We start from the raw sequence: 17800 nt of genomic DNA, 5'->3' as shown, positions 1-17800 counted from the left end.
CCTACACAGATGTAAAATAAATGCACAGGCCTGGATTTAGTAGGTTTATACTGGGCAGGTTGTAACTGCATCAGAAGAAAAAAGGTACAATATTATAAAGGTTTTTTGTTTGTTTTTTTAGAAAAAACTAATAGTGCAAAATTTGTTTCGCACAACCAAATCTTAAGAGACGATGACATCATGTGTGCAATTGAAATACTGAACTCAAGATCACTTGAATAAAACATGTATGACCCACTTATGACCTTTTAAAAAACAAAAAAACAAAAAACAGATATTGATCATGTTTGTCCATCTTTCAGCAACTACTTTCCTATTTTTGTTTTGGGAAAAAAATAAAAATGAACACAATCAACACTTGCCAGCAGTTTATTAACAACATCTATAATGTATCTTGAACAATAATTAAAGGCAGCCATTAAGTCGACACATTTAGGCAACAGAAAAATCAAATAAATTCTGCAAAAACAAACATTTTGTGCTGGAAAAATATCTGCATGCACTCCCTACAAAGAGAAAGTAAAGCACTGTAACAGACACCAGAAAGTGACATAGCTTCTACCCATTCAAATATAGGCATTTCCCCCATTCCACTAAACCTGCAAGGAAACAGCTCTATTGTATTAGAATTTAGGAATTAAAAGTTGGAATTACTGCTTTAAAACAAAACATGTTCAGACTTCATAGGCGTGAACCTTACTAAAATAGAGAAATAATCCATAAACCAACTGGGAATAGTGGGAGAAAAAAAAAGCATAATATGTCTGGGCACAGAGTCATCATTGTGTACATTCTTCACTTTTAATAAACATCCATAAAGTGTAATGACATTAAACACTATTCATTTAAGATGTGATGGAATCAAAGTAATTATTTTCAATCAAATGCTGCAAAGGAATATTTTCATGTGACACAGCGTAAATCTTTCCATAAACATGGAGCAGAGGCATTCGCACATTGCATGCAATCACAATAAAAACATCAATACTAAACAGATAAAACATGCAAAACAAAGACTGAAAGGATTCAGATATTTTTCATTGTTTATTCATCATGGTATATTCTAGTATAAACATGACTTTGAAGCAGCAAATTATCTGTAACAGAACTCAAGTTAATACTTGGGTTAAGGCACCAACACAACAAAAATGGAAAATAAACAAGGCCTATAGCTCTATGGTCTCATGTAGAACAGTCTCTATGTGGTGCCTATGAGGTAACTGAGGTCACAATATAACAAAAAATAAACGTGGGGGTGGAAAAAAGTTACATTTAGTGATATGAAAAAATTAGTGTGGAAAATTGGGTCTAAAATGTAAGTCCTTTAAGTTAAAAGAACAAAACAAAACACTGTGCTAATCTGTGCTAATCCTAGCTCTAATCCACTGTTTTTGTGTATGGTAACATTACTGGATCACTTCAGCAGTGTACTGCTAATGTATACACTTACATCCAGCTAATGAATAAGTTAAAGACGATGACAGCCTAGCCTGCTTACTGACTTAAGTCTTAACTAGAGGCCTTGACACAAAAAGTGTTTACAAAACATCGGACTTCAGAACCACATTTCAATGCAAGGTGCGCAACACGGGACAAACATTTTTTTTACTTTGTGCCAGGTTATATTTCAACGACACATCTTCTGCTTTGAGCAATGCAAAGCCTTTACTTTGAAAAAAAAATCTCACTTGTCATGTTTTCAGCTGCCTGCAATGTCAGAGTTTATAGTCTTGTTGCCACTGACAAGGTAACATTGAAGATGCAGCATTCAGATGCACATGTGCAGAATCAATATTTTATGTTGTGCTGCTTAAAGGCTTCATGCGCATTGCATACGTATGTAAACTAAACGTACAATATTGTATACTGTACAGCTGAGATGAGATTGTTTTACAGCAGTACATCTATATTTGAAAGCTGTCATACAAGGTAGCAATTTTACAAGCCTTTCATGACAGCCATATATAGGTATGTATGTCATCCCTTTTAAGTGCAGAGATAAACTTTATGTAATGTTAAATGTTTTTACAACTTCTTAAGACCAAACAGTGACCAGTCACAGCGGCTACGCACTGAAATATACAAGTAAGCTTGCATTTTAGACAAGACACGTACAATGTTACCTTATGTGCAAATAAATATGTAAACTGTCACGGGAGCTCATGGGTCATGCCCACTGAGCTAATAAAGTGCAGCAATGCTGTCAGGATAGACACCAGGAAGGACTCTGGACATTATGCCCCCAGTGGAATGGTTGAAAACATATCTGCAGACTTCTTGCTGCTAAGACTATGGTTTGATTTGCCAGAGGACAGCATCAACCATTTCCTCTTATAGGAAGAGGCAGATATCAGAAACCTTTATTGTAAAGGCATGGGAAGCTTCAGCTGTTGGGTTTCTCAGAATGCTGAAACAGAGCACAAAGTTCTTCACATGTCTGGGTTTCCACAGAGCTGAAATGGGACTCCATGTTCCACGCCAAGTCCGCTGACAGGAAGTCATCCATGACAGTTTGGGTTTCGTTGCTGGTCAGGAACAGGTTTCCTAGGCCTTCTGCTTGGCTAGTCACAGTCTGTGTCTCTGTGCTGTTCAGCAGTCTTGCATTCTCTCCTTGAGTGACAGGAGTCTGAGCAGAGAGACTCGTGGCAAATGAAGGGAGATCTGTTTGTGTTTCTGTGTCTGATGACTCTGTGCTCATAGAAAAGCTTGAATGTCGCAAGATGCTGCTCAGGGGCATGTGGCTTCCGGCATTCAGCAGAAAATTGAGGTCAGTCTGAGTTTGAGTATCAAATAGCTCCAAGTCGCTGGCTTGGGTTCGGCTTGGTCCCTCACTTTGGTCCAGATCATCCATCAGTAGGAAGTCTGTCTGTGTCTGAATGTCTAGAGACTCCATTGGCGTGTCACCACCCAGTCCTCCCAGCTCACTCTCCTCGGTCTGTGTCTGGATGTGCACAGCATTGAGGAATTCTTCAAAATCAAAGTCGATGCCGTTATGTTGCTCTTGAACAGAGCTGAGACTTGACCCACAGCCTGCAGAAGCCTCTGTGAGCACCTGATGGCCTGACATACTGTCAGACAGGATGTTTTCCAGGTCATTTAACAAGGTCATTGTTTGGGTCTGGTTGTCTGCCATGTTGTTTGCACTCAGCTCATGCGTCTGCACCCCAAAACACATACCACCTTCTGATTTTGAGTCCTCATATATAGTGCTTCCTGCAGCACAAAGGGTGTCATCTATGTCCAAAGTTGTTTGGGTTGACACACTGAGGGAGTCATTGCCAAATAGGTCTGAGCACATGACAGCCTGGTTCTGAGCCTTCTCCTCTGACTGTGGCATGGCAAAGTATGTCTGTGTCTGCCTGGTTTTGTACGGAAGCACAGAAGAGGATGAGCAGGGAATTTGGCTCAGGCACTGGCTGTCTGTTTGAGCTCCAATAGACGATGTGGATTTGGCTCGGGAGAAGAATGTTTGGGTTTCAACACTGACTGGCAAAAGGACTTGGGCACTGACACTGATGTCTGTTTGGGAGCAAGAAGACACAGAGGACTCACCCGCAGAGCACAAGCCTAGTCCCTCCCCAACCCCTACTCCTGTGGGCATTTTTGACAAGTACGATTTATCTGTCTGAATGTTGGTGGAAGTGCTCCTTCCTCGCTGTGCTGCCATGCTGATGGTTGAATCCTCTGCACCTACTGGATCCAGATTGACTTGCACTCCTGTGCTAATAGGCCCCTGGCTAGAGCGGGAAGTAGGCATGCTATCCTTGAAACCCAAACTTTTAGCATCAAGTTGGGGTACCACTGCTCCTGTGGCTTGTGGAAGGAGCTGAAGGGCACTAACAGAACCTTGGCTATCTACAGCAAGCACTACAGACCTCAGAGCCCCACTTTCTGTAGATGGAAGGAGTACAGGCAAATGAGCCACCTGCATCACAGGAACACTAACCAAAGCCATCTTGGGTTTTGGTAAAAGCAACTTCTGCAGGCTCCTCCGGGAGTCTGGGATAGTAATGGTTGTATCAGAAGGGAGAGAAGTGTCTGTCTGCTCTGTGGCAGCAGGGATGATCTGGAAGGTTGAATCATTGATCTTAACCTTTTCAGAACCACTTAACAGTTTTTCCATCTTTCTCTTTTTTACTGGGGGAATTCTGCAAAATAATAAATAAATTAGATAAAATGATAACAATAATAAATACATGGAGAGAACAAAATATAGTATATGAATGAAAGTGTTGGGGTTATCCCTGTACATGCCTGTGCTCTGTTGGGATTTCATGACCCGTCCTGTAGATATGTGAGAGTAGAGCAGCCCTGCTAGCATAGGGGCAGCCACATGTACAGTGGTAGGTCTTTCCACAGTCTTCTATGTGCCTCTTTAAGTCCCACTCTGTACTGTAGCCATTGTTGCACTTGGAGCACTTATGTTTCTTTTCTGCATGCATCTTCATGAAGTGCTGAAATGAAATGAATCAAAAGCAGAAAATAGCTTTAAAATAAAAATGTCCAAACAGAATTTGAAAAGGAAAGCACATGTCCATTTACTTCTTTCTAGTGATTCACCCAGTTAAAGGTCACAGTATAATTTAGGCAAAACTAGGAAAGAAAGGCAGCTTTTCCCTGTGTTTTGCGGTGCTACAAGAATCAGAGTAGAAATGCTAAGATGGTATTTCATATTGATACATGTGTTTCACATAAGGCAATTCTTTTTTCCTCAACTTATTGTATCAGAGGCTTTCAGTTCAGACTACAGGACACTGTATACAACTTAATCATGCAGTAAATTATTTAACACTGCTTACATTAAAAATGCAAGGTTATTTTTTAAGTTGCACAAGTGGTTCTTAAAAATAGAACAATAACTGATTACATTTCACAGAGGAAATGCTTACTTGCTTAACCAGGGAGAACTGGGAGAAAGGTCTGTTAGGGCCTCTGGGACAACCCTCAATAGGACAGCAGTAAAGCTTCTGAGAGCCCTTCATGTCCTTTCTGACCGTGGGATTGACAATACCATCCTGGGGGTGATAATGACAACAAAGTATTAACAGAGGACAAAATACAGATATATGCATTACAGATATTTGGATCAGAAACATGTGAATGTAAGACTTAAACACACATTCCCATGCTGTGTTTATATTTAAGAAACTCAAATTACAATATAATTGCTAATGATATAAAGGTTGATTTCCTCCCAATATTGTCGGGTCTTTACCTTACTATAAGCACCATGGGATGACTGTTGTACATACAATTGTCTCTGATTTATAGTATTGAAGAGATTCATGTGCTTGTGCTGTGGAAAAGATAAAGCTAACAAACACTGTCTGCTTCGTGATAAGAATATAACTAAAAAGCCAAATTTTGGAGACAGCAAATCCAAATTTTGTGCTTCTCTCAACTGCATCATATGGTCGTAGGCTGAAGCCTGAGTCATGTCACGACTCTGTGATTGGCTGTAGCTCAGAAGAGAAACCAAGCAGATTTACTGTCTTTCCTATGGCATGGCTAGCCTATATCAATTATAAAGGTCAAATCTTCTCTCCAACAGACTAGCCAATACAGTGGTAAATCAAAGTAATGGTCTCTAAACTGTTCTTTCTGCTAAGGGAAGTGATATGGTTTGAAAGGCAAGCAAATTCTGGATTAGAATAGTCTCATGAGTTTTATGGACTGACCTGACTGCACACAGTCAAAAAATAAATAAATAAGAAAATAATATATAAAAAAAAAAAAAAAAAAAATATATATATATATATATATATATATATATATATATATATATACATACATACATACATACATACACACACATATATATATACACACACACACATATATATATATACACACACACATATATATATATACACACACACACACACATATATATATACACACACACACACATATATATACACACACACACACATATATATACACACACACACATATATATACACACACACACACATATATACACACACACACACACATATATATACACACACACACACATATATATACACACACACACACACATATATATACACACACACACACACACATATATATACACACACACACACACACACACACATATATATACACACACACACACACACACATATATATACACACACACACACACATATATATATACACACACACACATATATATATACACACACACACACATATATATATATATATATCTGTGTGTATTTTTTTTATTTTTAAGTCTTCATAGGGAAACAACATAAACAGCGATGAAACAGCTGTGGAGCGATGCAGTGACGTTATGGTGCTGTTAAAAATAAACAGATATAGCCCAACTCTAGCTCCATCAACTATGCAGAAGCACTGAGTGAGCAACTGTGGCATTTTATGCACTTTAACATTATGTCAACCATAATATCATTACGGCTGCTGACAGAAGTTTCACATAGCTGTGGATTAAAAGTAACACAGGCAAGCTGTGCTGCCTTCTTGTTGCTCGCTTTTTTTTCTTTCCTTTGTGCCTCTTACAGGCACTGTCTGAGGAAAGTGTGAATGCACCATGAAAACCCAACACAGTGACCAATATAACCCTTTATTCATGGACTGCAACGAACATGGACCAAACACAGTTCATCCAGCTTTACTGCAGCTTTTAAAGTTTTGGTGTAAAAATGGAATTATATTTAGAAACTGATTGCTTAACTTTAAACTACTCCTGACTGCAACTCAGATTTAAATAGTAAAACTTGTGGTTTCTTTAGGCCTTTAAACGCTCTCCTTGCTGGGCCAGCATGGATTACTTCTAGGAGCTAATTCAAATTCTAACATTCACCTATTTTAAACAAAGAGCTTAGTCTATTGCAGGACAAAGGCAGTCTTTCCCAGCAAAGAACTTCATTCATTGGGAGACAGTGAATTATTGCGTCCCACGAAGTGCCCAGTCCAGTGAGGACAGAGGAACTAGGAGTTAGTACAGCTGAGGCGGTTTAAACATTTAGACCAAAGTCTAAGTATTGTGTTCGTGACAGACAGCACGTTGTTTGTGCGGTCGTATTCCTGAGAGACCGTAACCATACAACGACAAATAGATTTCTAGCTTTGCGCACACACAGCCAATTTAGATACTCCCAAATTCCCTGCCCTAGATTAACAACTCGCTAAAAACTAATATTTAATAATAAAGGGGGTATATCTGTATATTATTAATGCAATAAGCACCGAATTTCTCGTGACAAATGCAATAATTGATAACATAAGCGGCTAGGTGCAGTATAGCTAACTCGCTAATAGTAAACAGTCACCAATTAAATAACAGTCAAGAAGAAACTTAGTTAACTTTTACCAAAGCTCGACTATGTTGTCCCAGCGTTATTGGCAACACATTACTACGACCATACGTGCTAGCTAATTCGAAGTTAAGGATGACTTGCGTTTTTTTTTAAATGATAGTTTTCTCTAAACCGAATTAGCCAAGTTAGCATCGCAGTTGAGTTCACTTGTAAACCATCGGAATAACCTGATTTAGTAATTAGTTACCTTTATTCTGTGCGACTTAACCAGATGCATGTTCAACGCAGGTGTGTTGGGGAGAATCTTGCCACATCCTTCCACGGTACATAGGATGTTCGTCCTCACTTCTTTGGTCAGCTCCACGATGGTGGGTTTTATCATTTCCCGAGACTGCGGCAGAGCTTCTTCGTTACAGTTTAGACTGCCGGCATTAGCGTTATCACTGTTACTCGCCTTGCCCGTTGAAGAGGCAGCCATGTTTCTGTGTTGACAGTGCATTCCGTGTTTGGCAGAGAGCCCCAGCAGCAGCATTGTATGAAAAGGATCATTCCGTCCCTCAACGCTGCCTGTAAGGCTGCATTGCCACCTTTCCACTCTCCTGTTCGGGCTCAATTGCAGCAGGGAATTTTGGCTTACGTCACATCCTAGATAACATTCGCATTTCCGTTTTGCAGAATAATGTGATTTTTAACATATACGGATGGACGAATAATTATACTTCGAGTGCATATAGCGCGGACTCTAACCCGGTTCAGCATTACTAATGACAAGTTCTAGATTTTTTGTTTTGTTTTGGATTTTTTTAATGAATGCGACCCACCTAATTGAAAACTGAATATTTCATTTTTTTCTATATTTTATTCCAGCAACTATTTTTGATGAATGATCCCATTTCATTCTCCCCCAAAGTGAGAAATGATGTAATTAATTTAGGTGAAAATCGGGTTAAGATTGCACTAAATGTGAAAATCAGTAAAAAATAAAAATAAATAAATAAAAAATGTGCAACACCTGCAACCTTCACAACAATATGATAGACCTTTGGAGACATAAGCCAAATATTTCAGCCAATTCTGCTCCACTCATGTTGATAAAAATGATAAAACCTATGATATTAATACATATATGTCATAGGGTTAGGGTCACATGACTTCACAGTGACACAAAAAGATTAATATACTATACTATATATTTCCATATTAACAATGCTGACATCAGCATAATCCATAGAAACCGCTGATGTCATCAGGATGAGATAAACACACATAATCTGGGAAAACTGCACACATCATCATATTGTAATAAAAACATCATAGAACAGCAAAGTCCTTTGGCGGGACTTGTGCTCTCTGTTTGTATGTCACTAATGTTTGGAGACATGTTCTGCAAATCTTCAGACTCATTACTCTGCTTTTAATTCTACTGGCCTCCACTACAAAACACTCGAAAGAATACTGTTTATCAAATCAGAGCTTTCACTTTGTCCTCTCAAAACGTTTAGATTCAGTGTCTGGGTTTGTCATGACATCAGACCCCATCTGATGTAAACCTCTGTTTACATCAGATGGGGTCCAGTATCTTTCAAATTTCACATATCTCCCAAACTCCCCCAGTCTAAGTTTATTAGTTAACATATGAAGAGGCTACTATGGTTGGTAAAGACAGATCTATTTAACTAATACACACCTTTCACTTGTGTAAATCACATCATATTTACAAGCCCCCCCCCCTCCTTTTTTTTTTTTTTTTTTTTTTTAAATGGACACATGTTTTAACAGGACTGAAGAATTGCTTTGACCAATGATGCTTTAAATAAGCTTGAAAGGATTGTTTACAATAAACTTGAGACTAAAGCTTTTGTCTAAATGTTTTGTATACAGACACAAACAGAGTAAAAATGCACTTTGAAATAATGTGCATGTGAGGTGTGAGGGGCTGGTTTCATCTGATTGCTACGCAGAAGAACACTTTATATTAATGTGTGGTAAAATTACACATTTGTATCAATACCAGAAAACAAATGACAAACCTCAGGAATATTTAAAATTCTGCTTTTATATGCAATGCTGACAAACAATAAAGTGACAGAGTTGCCAGCAACTAGTATACCTACAGCTGAAGATATAAAAATACAAGAATAAAAATTTCTTATTGAAACAGACTGAGAGTTTTATTAACAATGACATCATTAAAGTATGAAGTAAAATGAATGGACTAATGGACTGAGCATGCTACAAGTTAAATCAAGTGTCTGATGGTCATTTCTGTGATGGCTTCATTTGTGATGAAGGTCCAGGGCCATTGTCTGTGATAACAAAATAATTTTTTCCCTTTAAGGGAACGGATGAGAGAAGAGGTGTCACAGGGGTGGAAGCAACTCCTGTAAAGTAGAAAAAAAATGTTTAAATAACCATTAGAGAAACCAGAAAGACAACAATGAGGATCAGGTTTTAACCTGCGTCATAACTGAGAATTTGTCTATTACCTTGTCACTATCAGTATTTTGATTGTCTCCACCCACACCAGAAAATGTGGGAAAGAGTTGCAAAGTGAGGAGGATTCAGGGACATAACAATTAAACATAAAAGCAAACTTCCTTAGAAAAGTTTCCTCTTCCCAAAGTATCATGAATATTGTGAAGTAGCTTAATGTAACAGCATTACTATATGGCTATTTCTTCCAGGACTTGGGTGCCCTCTTGTGGACACTTGCAGAGATGCAGTTAGTATTCTACATGACTTTGTGACGTACCAGGTTATAGTAACATAACTTACTTCCTTACAAAAGACGATGATAGTTACTCTTATGACTGTTTTTAAACACTTTCTGTGTACCTGAGGATGCAGAGTGTCTGAGTGACTCGAGGAGATTGGTGCTTGCAAATTTAACAACACATCTGAATGGCTCGTCCCGCTCTGTCATGGTCGTATTGGTGTGATCTCTGAATTTTGTTTCCAGCTGAAGAAACATTAACAAGGAACATGGCAGCATCTGGGTTAACATTTGTATCTGCGAAGCAGTGAAACAACAACTTAGATATTCAACTTCTTTTACTTAGTCGGTGTTGTCCAGCTACCTTGTAAACTGCAGACTGTAGTTGAGGTAATAGCCCATCACCAAATGCCTCACAAGCCATTTGATGTCTGTTTGCTGCAGACCCAGCTTGCTCTTTTTCTATGTGAAGGTCTGTACATATAAATAAAGACATACATAAAACCAGCATTAAAAAATTTAAGTACATGTTTCACCATACAACAGAAATGCATAGAGAAAACGGCTTAAAGAAAATCAAAAAGTTTTAAAACATACTTGAGACAACACGATTCCTTTCTGCCAGAGGGCTGGGAAACTTGGTGGGAAACACCTAGGTGGATTTAAAAGGGAAAACAAAAAAGGTCAGAGCAAAATTCCACTCATTTTACTCTCTAAAGCAGTAATTTAAAAGGGTGAAAACACTGCATGCAGCCCACAAAATCTAAGAAATGAAAAAAATAAAAATAAAGTCAGTCTTAACTAGTAAATAATTCTAAAAAAATAATCAGGCATACTTGCAGATACTGCTTCATAAGCAGATCTCTGATGGCAGTGAGCTTCCGTCCACTGAGGTTAGCATCCTTAATAGCTTGATATCGGGTGGACAGAACCAAAGCCTGCAAAGCAAACAAGTCTCTTAAAGTAGGATGGAAACAAACAAGGAAACTGGATAAACAATGTGAAGGATTAACCACAGAAGTCATCCTTACCTGTGACAACAGAGGCTTTTGTTTTGAAGTTAGGCTGCTCAGAAAGACGTAAGGGGTTTGAAGATAGTGAACGACATATGTGGGTTTCAGGTGGTTGGGGCGAGAAAAGGTGTCTCCCCATGCAATTCGAATCCACACAGCTTCATCTGTGTGTTTCTTTATCTTGATAGAAACCTTCAAATATAAAGTGAAAACGGACTGATAATGCAGGAGGTTAACAGAGAAGCACGTGAAATGGAATTTGCTGATAAAACGATTTTAAAAAATAGGATTTTTTTGGTGTAAATTAGATGGAATAGCTTACGTTTCTTATTAGCTCACTGAGGTGGGATTTAAATTGTTCCTTGAACTGTGTCAGCTCTACAGAGTGAGCATCATCTAGAAAACAAAAAAAGATGAAGATATTTATAAAGACAGCAAGAAATTAAAATATTATTTAGGCACTTAAAGCCATCAATAATTTAATAAAGAAAACCTCCATTCAATTCAATTGTATTTATACAGCACCAAATCACAACAACAGTTGCCTCAAGGTGCTTTATATTGTAAGGTAGACCCTACAATAATAAAACAGAGAAAACCCCAACAATCATATGACGCTCTATGACCAATCGCTTTGGTGACAGTGGGAAAGAAAAAACTCCCGTTTAACAGGAAGAAACCTCCGTCAGAACGAGGCTCATGGAGGGGCAGCCATCTACCGCGACCGGTTGGGGTGAGGGGAGGAAGACAGAACATTCCCTGAAAACCCCAAGAGCTTCGATATTCAACGAAGGTTCAAAACTTATAGGCTTTCAGCCCTTGACGACACAGAGCAGGTTACTGTTTCAACATACCTTGAGGGTCCATGAGCTGGAAGGCATACCACATGCCCAGGTTGGGATTCTCGATGACATCTGTATGAAACCAGGGCGACACAAGCACTGTTAGTAAACTGTAAATCTGTCCTTACCACTGATATAGCAAAAAGCCAAAATAATAACATAATATATGATAGTAATAATATAATATAGTAACTTCGCTCGACTTACGTATCATTTCGAGCTCAGCTATGTGTTTAACTGTCAATTCATTTTCCTGTGAAACACAACACTTATGTTAAACACTAATAGAGCAAACACCATAATATTTAATAGTAGTTTCAATGTGAACATTTTTACAGTGTACAATGAACACAGAAATAACAACAAATTATATTGCCTAAAACCAGCTAAATACCTCGCAAATGGCAAGTAGTTTTTCTGTTAACGCCCGTTTTGATTCTGTGTAATCTATGGACTGCCGCTGCGTCGCCGTCAAACGGCTCCACTTATCCAGCGTTGTCTTCAGCATTCGACTCGGTATCCGTCTTACGAGTCGCTCCAGTAAACGTTTAACAGTGTTGTCCATGCTTCCTTCAAAAGTGACCGAAATAGACAGACAGCTTGAATTTGAGTAAAACAGTCGATCTGTTCAGCTTTCACGATAACGTACACCACAGTCGATCGATTCCAAACAAACCCGCCCAGAATAAAAGCACACGAATCCACCAATTAGATATTTGCAAAACGGACTAACGTATTTCCTTTAGCGCCCTCTGCTGTCTTGGAGTTACATATTAATTTTAAGTGCCGCTGCTACTGACGTGACCATCATGCTTATACGAATCTGTATATATTGATGACCTTAATAAGACCCTTACATAAAGAGTTAAATGTTTTTGTTTTTTTTCTTTTTTGCCTGTCCCGTTTGGCTCTTTTGCCATCAGAATTATTGTCTAAAGGCGAAGAAAGATGCCCAACGGATTTACTTTACCAAATTGACCATCCCAGCCTTGCTGTAATGGTCCATTTGATTCACCTTTTATTGTTTATTTTATTTTCACTTGCTGAATACGGGACAGACTTGACTGGGGGAAAGAAGGGGAGAAAGAAAGAGGGAAAGAAAAACAGCTGAGAAGAGGGACGGGGGAGAAGGGCAAAAAAACAAAAACCAACAGAATAAGCAGAAAAAAAAATACATATATCGATCACCTGGATCACCTGTTGAGAAAGAAAAAAGAAAACAAGCAGAAGAAAACGAGAGTAATAGAATAAACAACATCACAATGATATATGGGAATATGACAGTAAATACTAAATATTAAACATTATTGTGCAGCACGTAAGATCGACAGCACACAGTGTGCTTTGAGGTAGGAGCCAAAAAGGGTGTAGTTTGTGTGTGTGAGCTCCCGTGTGTACACCTGTGAGCATGGACGCGCTTGTTTTTAAAAGGTTCCTTCATGTAATGATCTGCTAGAGGGTGTGGGGAGCCACTGCCCCGTCCTCCAGGACATGAAGCAGGTATGGAGGAGATCAAAACTCCAGACATCCAGAGGCCCCCAGAACACAAGAGACCAAGGAAGACCAACAGGGGGGCAGCCGCGCCATTGTCCCAGAAAGAGCTGAGGAGAGTCCCAGATGAGGGGTCACTCAGCAGCCGCGGAGCAGAAGCCAGGGAGGGTTGCAGTGACGCGCCCGTGAGCTCCGCTGGCAGCCAGCTGTGCCTGAGTGACGAACCCCAGGCTGAGAGGCCGGGGGCACCCCACCTCCGAAGTGGCCCGAGCGAGCCCCAGGCTCCAGGCCCCGATAAGCAGCCACCAAGGAGTGAGCCGGTGTGTACCTGGACGCCCATCCCCGGACACAAAGAACCACCAACGCACTGATGTCTGAGGGAGTCCGCCACCGGCAGGGGAAGTGGTGGGGGGAGATAGGCCTCCAAACCTTGGAGGGCCTGAGATGTCCCCAGAGAGGTGGTGTCTGATACCCAACCTGACATATAGACACAGACATACAGGCACACACAGATACAAACATCCATTCCCACCCTCATGCTCTCATATGCACTTACTCCACACTCAACCAACGTGGAGACAGACATAAAGAGACGCTGTACACACAATCACACTCCCCAAGCGTACTCTACGAACCGGGTCTAGGTACCCTTGCCCCTGGAGGGGGGAACTGCACCCAGACCCAGGTGGTGTTACCCTTTTCCCTGCGGTGGGGAGAAGCAGACCGCCCCGACTCCGCAGCAGCAGGGAGGCCCCACATTCCAGACCCCAGCCGGAGGGCCAACTCCTCCTCCTAGCCCCCCGCTCCAGCAGGCCGCAGAGAACGGGGGTGAGAGAAGACCCCAAACCTCCCTCCACCCGCTCATTGTAGTGTTGATGCATGTGTGTTCTAAGGTGCATTTAAAACCCAGGAGGGCATGGAGCTACCTGCCAGAGAGCAGCAGGTAAGCGCATAGCCCCTCCTGCTAGCCCTCAATGTCTACGTGTATTTAAAATTGAGAGGTGGGCAACGACTCCAGGGGTGAGGTGTACACCCTGATGGTAATTTGGATTCCGTGTAGCGTGCCCACCCCCAAGATCCTATATGTATGTGTAATGAGAGTGTGAGTAATGTGAATGTCTAAGTTGTGGGATAAAATTGAGGCAGAGGCCCAGAGCCGGAGCGCCCCCAGAACCTCACGCCCATCCCGGACCCACCCAGGGGCAGCCAGGCTACCAGGTCAGTAACCCACGTCCGTCAGCACAGACCCTCCCCTAGCCCCGCTGCACGCAGCCACGAGGAAACCGTCACCTATGAGCCAACAGAGCCCCTAATTGGCCATGACCGCTACCCTGCCCCCAAAGGAAGATGCTTCTGGGGAACCCCCCGACGCCCTGAGCCTGTCCCTACCTAGAGTTAAATGTTGAAAGAAATGAGTGACCGTCATTGAGTGAAATTAATTATGACATACAAAAAGTTCATATGCTGCTATAGAAACTGTTGGAAAAAAAAATAGAAGAAAATTTGTCATCTCTAAGTCAAAAGTTCAGGTCACGGTTTGGAAATTTTGACTTACTAACTAAATTAGGGTCAGGGGTTAGTTAGGTTAGGCTAAGTTTGACCAATGAGTAGTTTACTCAGAGCATGAACACTATTTATTAATTTTTAGTTTAGTCAATTTAGTTGTGAATTTTCCCCATTTATGCATGCACCTTCCGAAATGAAAAGGACAAAATAACAACCAAAAATAACTAACTAACTAAATAAATAAATAAAGAGAGGAAATATTGTCAGAGGAAAAACGGTAAAACCCATCACTCAGATTGTTCAAATTACGTAAACACAAACCACACAAAATACAACCCCCCCCCCTCCCACACACACACACACACACACACACACACACACACACACACACACACACGCCACACACACAAACAAGCAAAAAACAACAAAAGAACCGTAAGTAGGTAATTAAGCATCGTTGACATTTTCGAGTTATTAATTAATTCATGTTAAATAATGACATGAACATTTGACTTAAGAAAAAAACAAAAACAATAAAACTTAGTGACGGAAACAAGGTTCAATGCATTACAGTAATAGTAAGTAATGGCGGAAAAAAAAACATGTGTAGCACAGGTGACCAAATAGTACCGTACCCATTCACAAAAACGGAGGTGCTTGGAGAGGAGCCTTCTTGTATTTCCTGCAAACTCCCGTCATCATTTGTCCCGCCTTTTGTGGAAAGTACGCACGCCATTGGTGAGGCCAAAGAAGAATATAGGCTACGATTCGCCCTCGACTCTTGTCACTCAAATCGTTGAGGCGAAACAGTTACGAAAGCTTCACGTCCAGTAACAGGCAGGCACGTCCTTTAGATTGTAATTTCTTGTAGGTTAAACCGGCGATAGTACTACTACAGCTCATTTAGTCCAGTTCATTAAGGCGTTAGTGACTTGCAGCAGACCATAAAGCTTCTGCAGTTGTTTAATGGTTGTATAGATTCATCTTCTGTGAAGTTAGCTTGGAGCTAGTAGTTAGCAAGCAGTGACTTTTTTACCCACTGGAAACTTCTTAGATGATTAAGCCTTTGCAGTGGTAAGTGTAATTCAGCTGATAATCCAGTGTTGACATGAAGTTTATTATAAATTACTACATACGCAGTACAGATCCCCAGTTCAAAGTCTAGTCTAGCTAACATAATGCCAAAGTAAATGTAGATGGTGTACATTTGACACAATGCTCTTGTCTCTGCCTCTGTGTCTGCAGGTAAGTGTCCACTGGAAAAAACAATCTCGGTCATCACTATGACACATCAGGATGGAGAGGGATGGGGAGGTGTTAGTATCCTTTAGAGGAAATGCTGCTGACGTACTACAGGGGTGTCAAACTAATTTTACATCATGGGGCACATACAACCCACTTTGATCTTGACAGGATGTTTATGCACTCCTTGTTTTCCATTGCCATCCAGTGGGGCAGATTGGAGTGCTTCCCAGAATGCTTCTGGCCCCCATGCCTTATGTTTAATACCCCTGATATACGGTATTTAAAGTGCAGTTGAAGCAGTCTGTGGAATAATTCATTCAAACAGTTAAAATAATTAATTTAATTATTGATTCATTAGTTGTTATTGGTTGGGCATCAGCAGTTCCAGATGTGGCAATATTTTGCTTTCTTGCTATATGTTATTGTATACTAGCCTTAAATCATATTACTTCTAAGGTGCCCCCCTTGGGCTGAGTATTTTACGTTGTTTATAGATGAGAGTATATCCTCAGTTCATCTCTCGCTTGTTGCCTTTCAGTGTCTCTGCAGTTCTTCAGTAAGCCCTTAACTCAAAATGCACCCTGACCTGTCACCTCACCTTCACACAGATGAGTGTAATGAACTAATAAGTCAACTGAGACAGTGCCACAAAGAGGTAAGTCAATCTCCAAATGTGACTATTTCTCTATGCTTCACATGCATAGATATAAAATTGTGTAAAACCTTGTTTGCTTTTACGATCAGCACAATATTCTGAAGTTCTTTGGCACATGTAACGATGTGGACCGTGCCATGCGTCAGTGTCTGAAGAAAGAGGTCTGTCAGCTTTTTAATTTTTTTTTCCACTTATGGATAGGACACAACAATCAATCTTATTAAAAGATTTTTTTTTGTCTCTTACATTCATTTCTGTCTCCTTACTATTCAACAGAGACTGGAAAAGCGGGAGCGCAGCAAGCAGCATGCGATAGAGATGAAGAAGAGGCTGAAAGAAGGACCTAAAGACCGTCTCTAAGGGACATTTTACTGCAACTGTGCCACTGGCACAGCAAGTTAAACCTACTGAGATTTTGGCACACTGAATGAAGCTTGACACTCTGTACCAGGCTTCCTCAGCTGACATTTTATGTCAGGACAGATGAAGAGCTATTTCTTTATAAGCAGTGTGTGTGATTTCATTTAATGGTGTGCGTCTCCAAGAACAAAATGGTAATCTTGCCATATTGATGCTTATATTACTGGTATTTTTAAAGTTTTATTGAACAGCAAGTAAGCTCAATTAAGCTTACATGGGTACTTTGTATCAGCTACATAGACTAAAACTTGAAGTGTTGACAACAATGTCAAGAGGTCAACATAAAAAAAAACATCTAGTACTTGAGATTGAAGATTGAGTTTGGGGATTATTATTCCCCCACCCCATCTCTTGCAGCGGACTACTGCTCCATCACTGATGTGTCTGTTGGCACAAAACCACAGCAAGGATTACTCTGTTAACATATAACAGTATCTATTGTTGAAGATTTCTTTGAATTGGGAATCATATTGATTCTTTTTGAATAAAGTAAAACTCTGAATTAATGTAAGAATCTGTTCTTGCTTTAACATGGTGCCACAACAACGCGGGACACAGTTTCGCAGCATGTAACACATGTAGCATTTATATGCATTTTGTTAACAAAATGATCGACATGAGTCTTT

General features: G+C 40.2%; 3 protein-coding genes across 4 annotated transcripts; 1 reads left to right on the top strand and 2 right to left on the bottom strand.

Annotated features, from left to right (window-relative positions):
* Positions 1-353: 353 nt before the first annotated feature.
* On the bottom strand, positions 354-7914 carry atmin (ATM interactor). Its single transcript, XM_084932366.1, has 4 exons — positions 7537-7914; positions 4890-5015; positions 4255-4454; positions 354-4148 (listed from the first exon to the last, which is right to left on the bottom strand). Exons 1-4 carry the CDS (start codon positions 7819-7821, stop codon positions 2384-2386), a joined length of 2376 nt encoding a protein of 791 aa, XP_084788492.1. The 5' UTR covers positions 7822-7914; the 3' UTR covers positions 354-2383.
* A 1520-nt stretch (positions 7915-9434) lies between these two features.
* cenpn (centromere protein N) lies at positions 9435-15185 on the bottom strand. The gene is made up of 10 exons (XM_084932355.1): positions 12252-15185; positions 12065-12110; positions 11870-11929; positions 11338-11411; positions 11034-11207; positions 10839-10940; positions 10600-10654; positions 10367-10476; positions 10125-10248; positions 9435-9670 (listed from the first exon to the last, which is right to left on the bottom strand). Exons 1-10 carry the CDS (start codon positions 12420-12422, stop codon positions 9549-9551), a joined length of 1038 nt encoding a protein of 345 aa, XP_084788481.1. The 5' UTR covers positions 12423-15185; the 3' UTR covers positions 9435-9548.
* A 445-nt stretch (positions 15186-15630) lies between these two features.
* cmc2 (C-x(9)-C motif containing 2) lies at positions 15631-17680 on the top strand. 2 transcript variants are annotated; one of them, XM_084932336.1, is made up of 5 exons: positions 15631-15928; positions 16100-16174; positions 16684-16754; positions 16844-16915; positions 17031-17680. In XM_084932336.1, the coding sequence occupies exons 2-5, from the start codon at positions 16138-16140 to the stop codon at positions 17112-17114; spliced, it is 264 nt and encodes an 87-aa protein (XP_084788462.1). In that variant the 5' UTR covers positions 15631-15928; positions 16100-16137; the 3' UTR covers positions 17115-17680. The 2 variants fall into 2 exon arrangements, with proteins under 2 accessions (XP_084788462.1, XP_084788468.1); XM_084932342.1 differs by lacking the exon at positions 16100-16174 and having other exon boundaries at positions 15635-15928; positions 16638-16754.
* Positions 17681-17800: the final 120 nt, after the last annotated feature.

Source organism: Perissodus microlepis, chromosome 1 (genome assembly GCF_051167445.1).
Source record: "Perissodus microlepis isolate ML-2025 ecotype Zambia chromosome 1, ASM5116744v1, whole genome shotgun sequence".
Taxonomy (NCBI): Eukaryota; Metazoa; Chordata; class Actinopteri; order Cichliformes; family Cichlidae; genus Perissodus; species Perissodus microlepis.
Note: the sequence above shows the minus strand (reverse complement) of the source record. Positions and strands in the feature narration are given on the sequence as shown.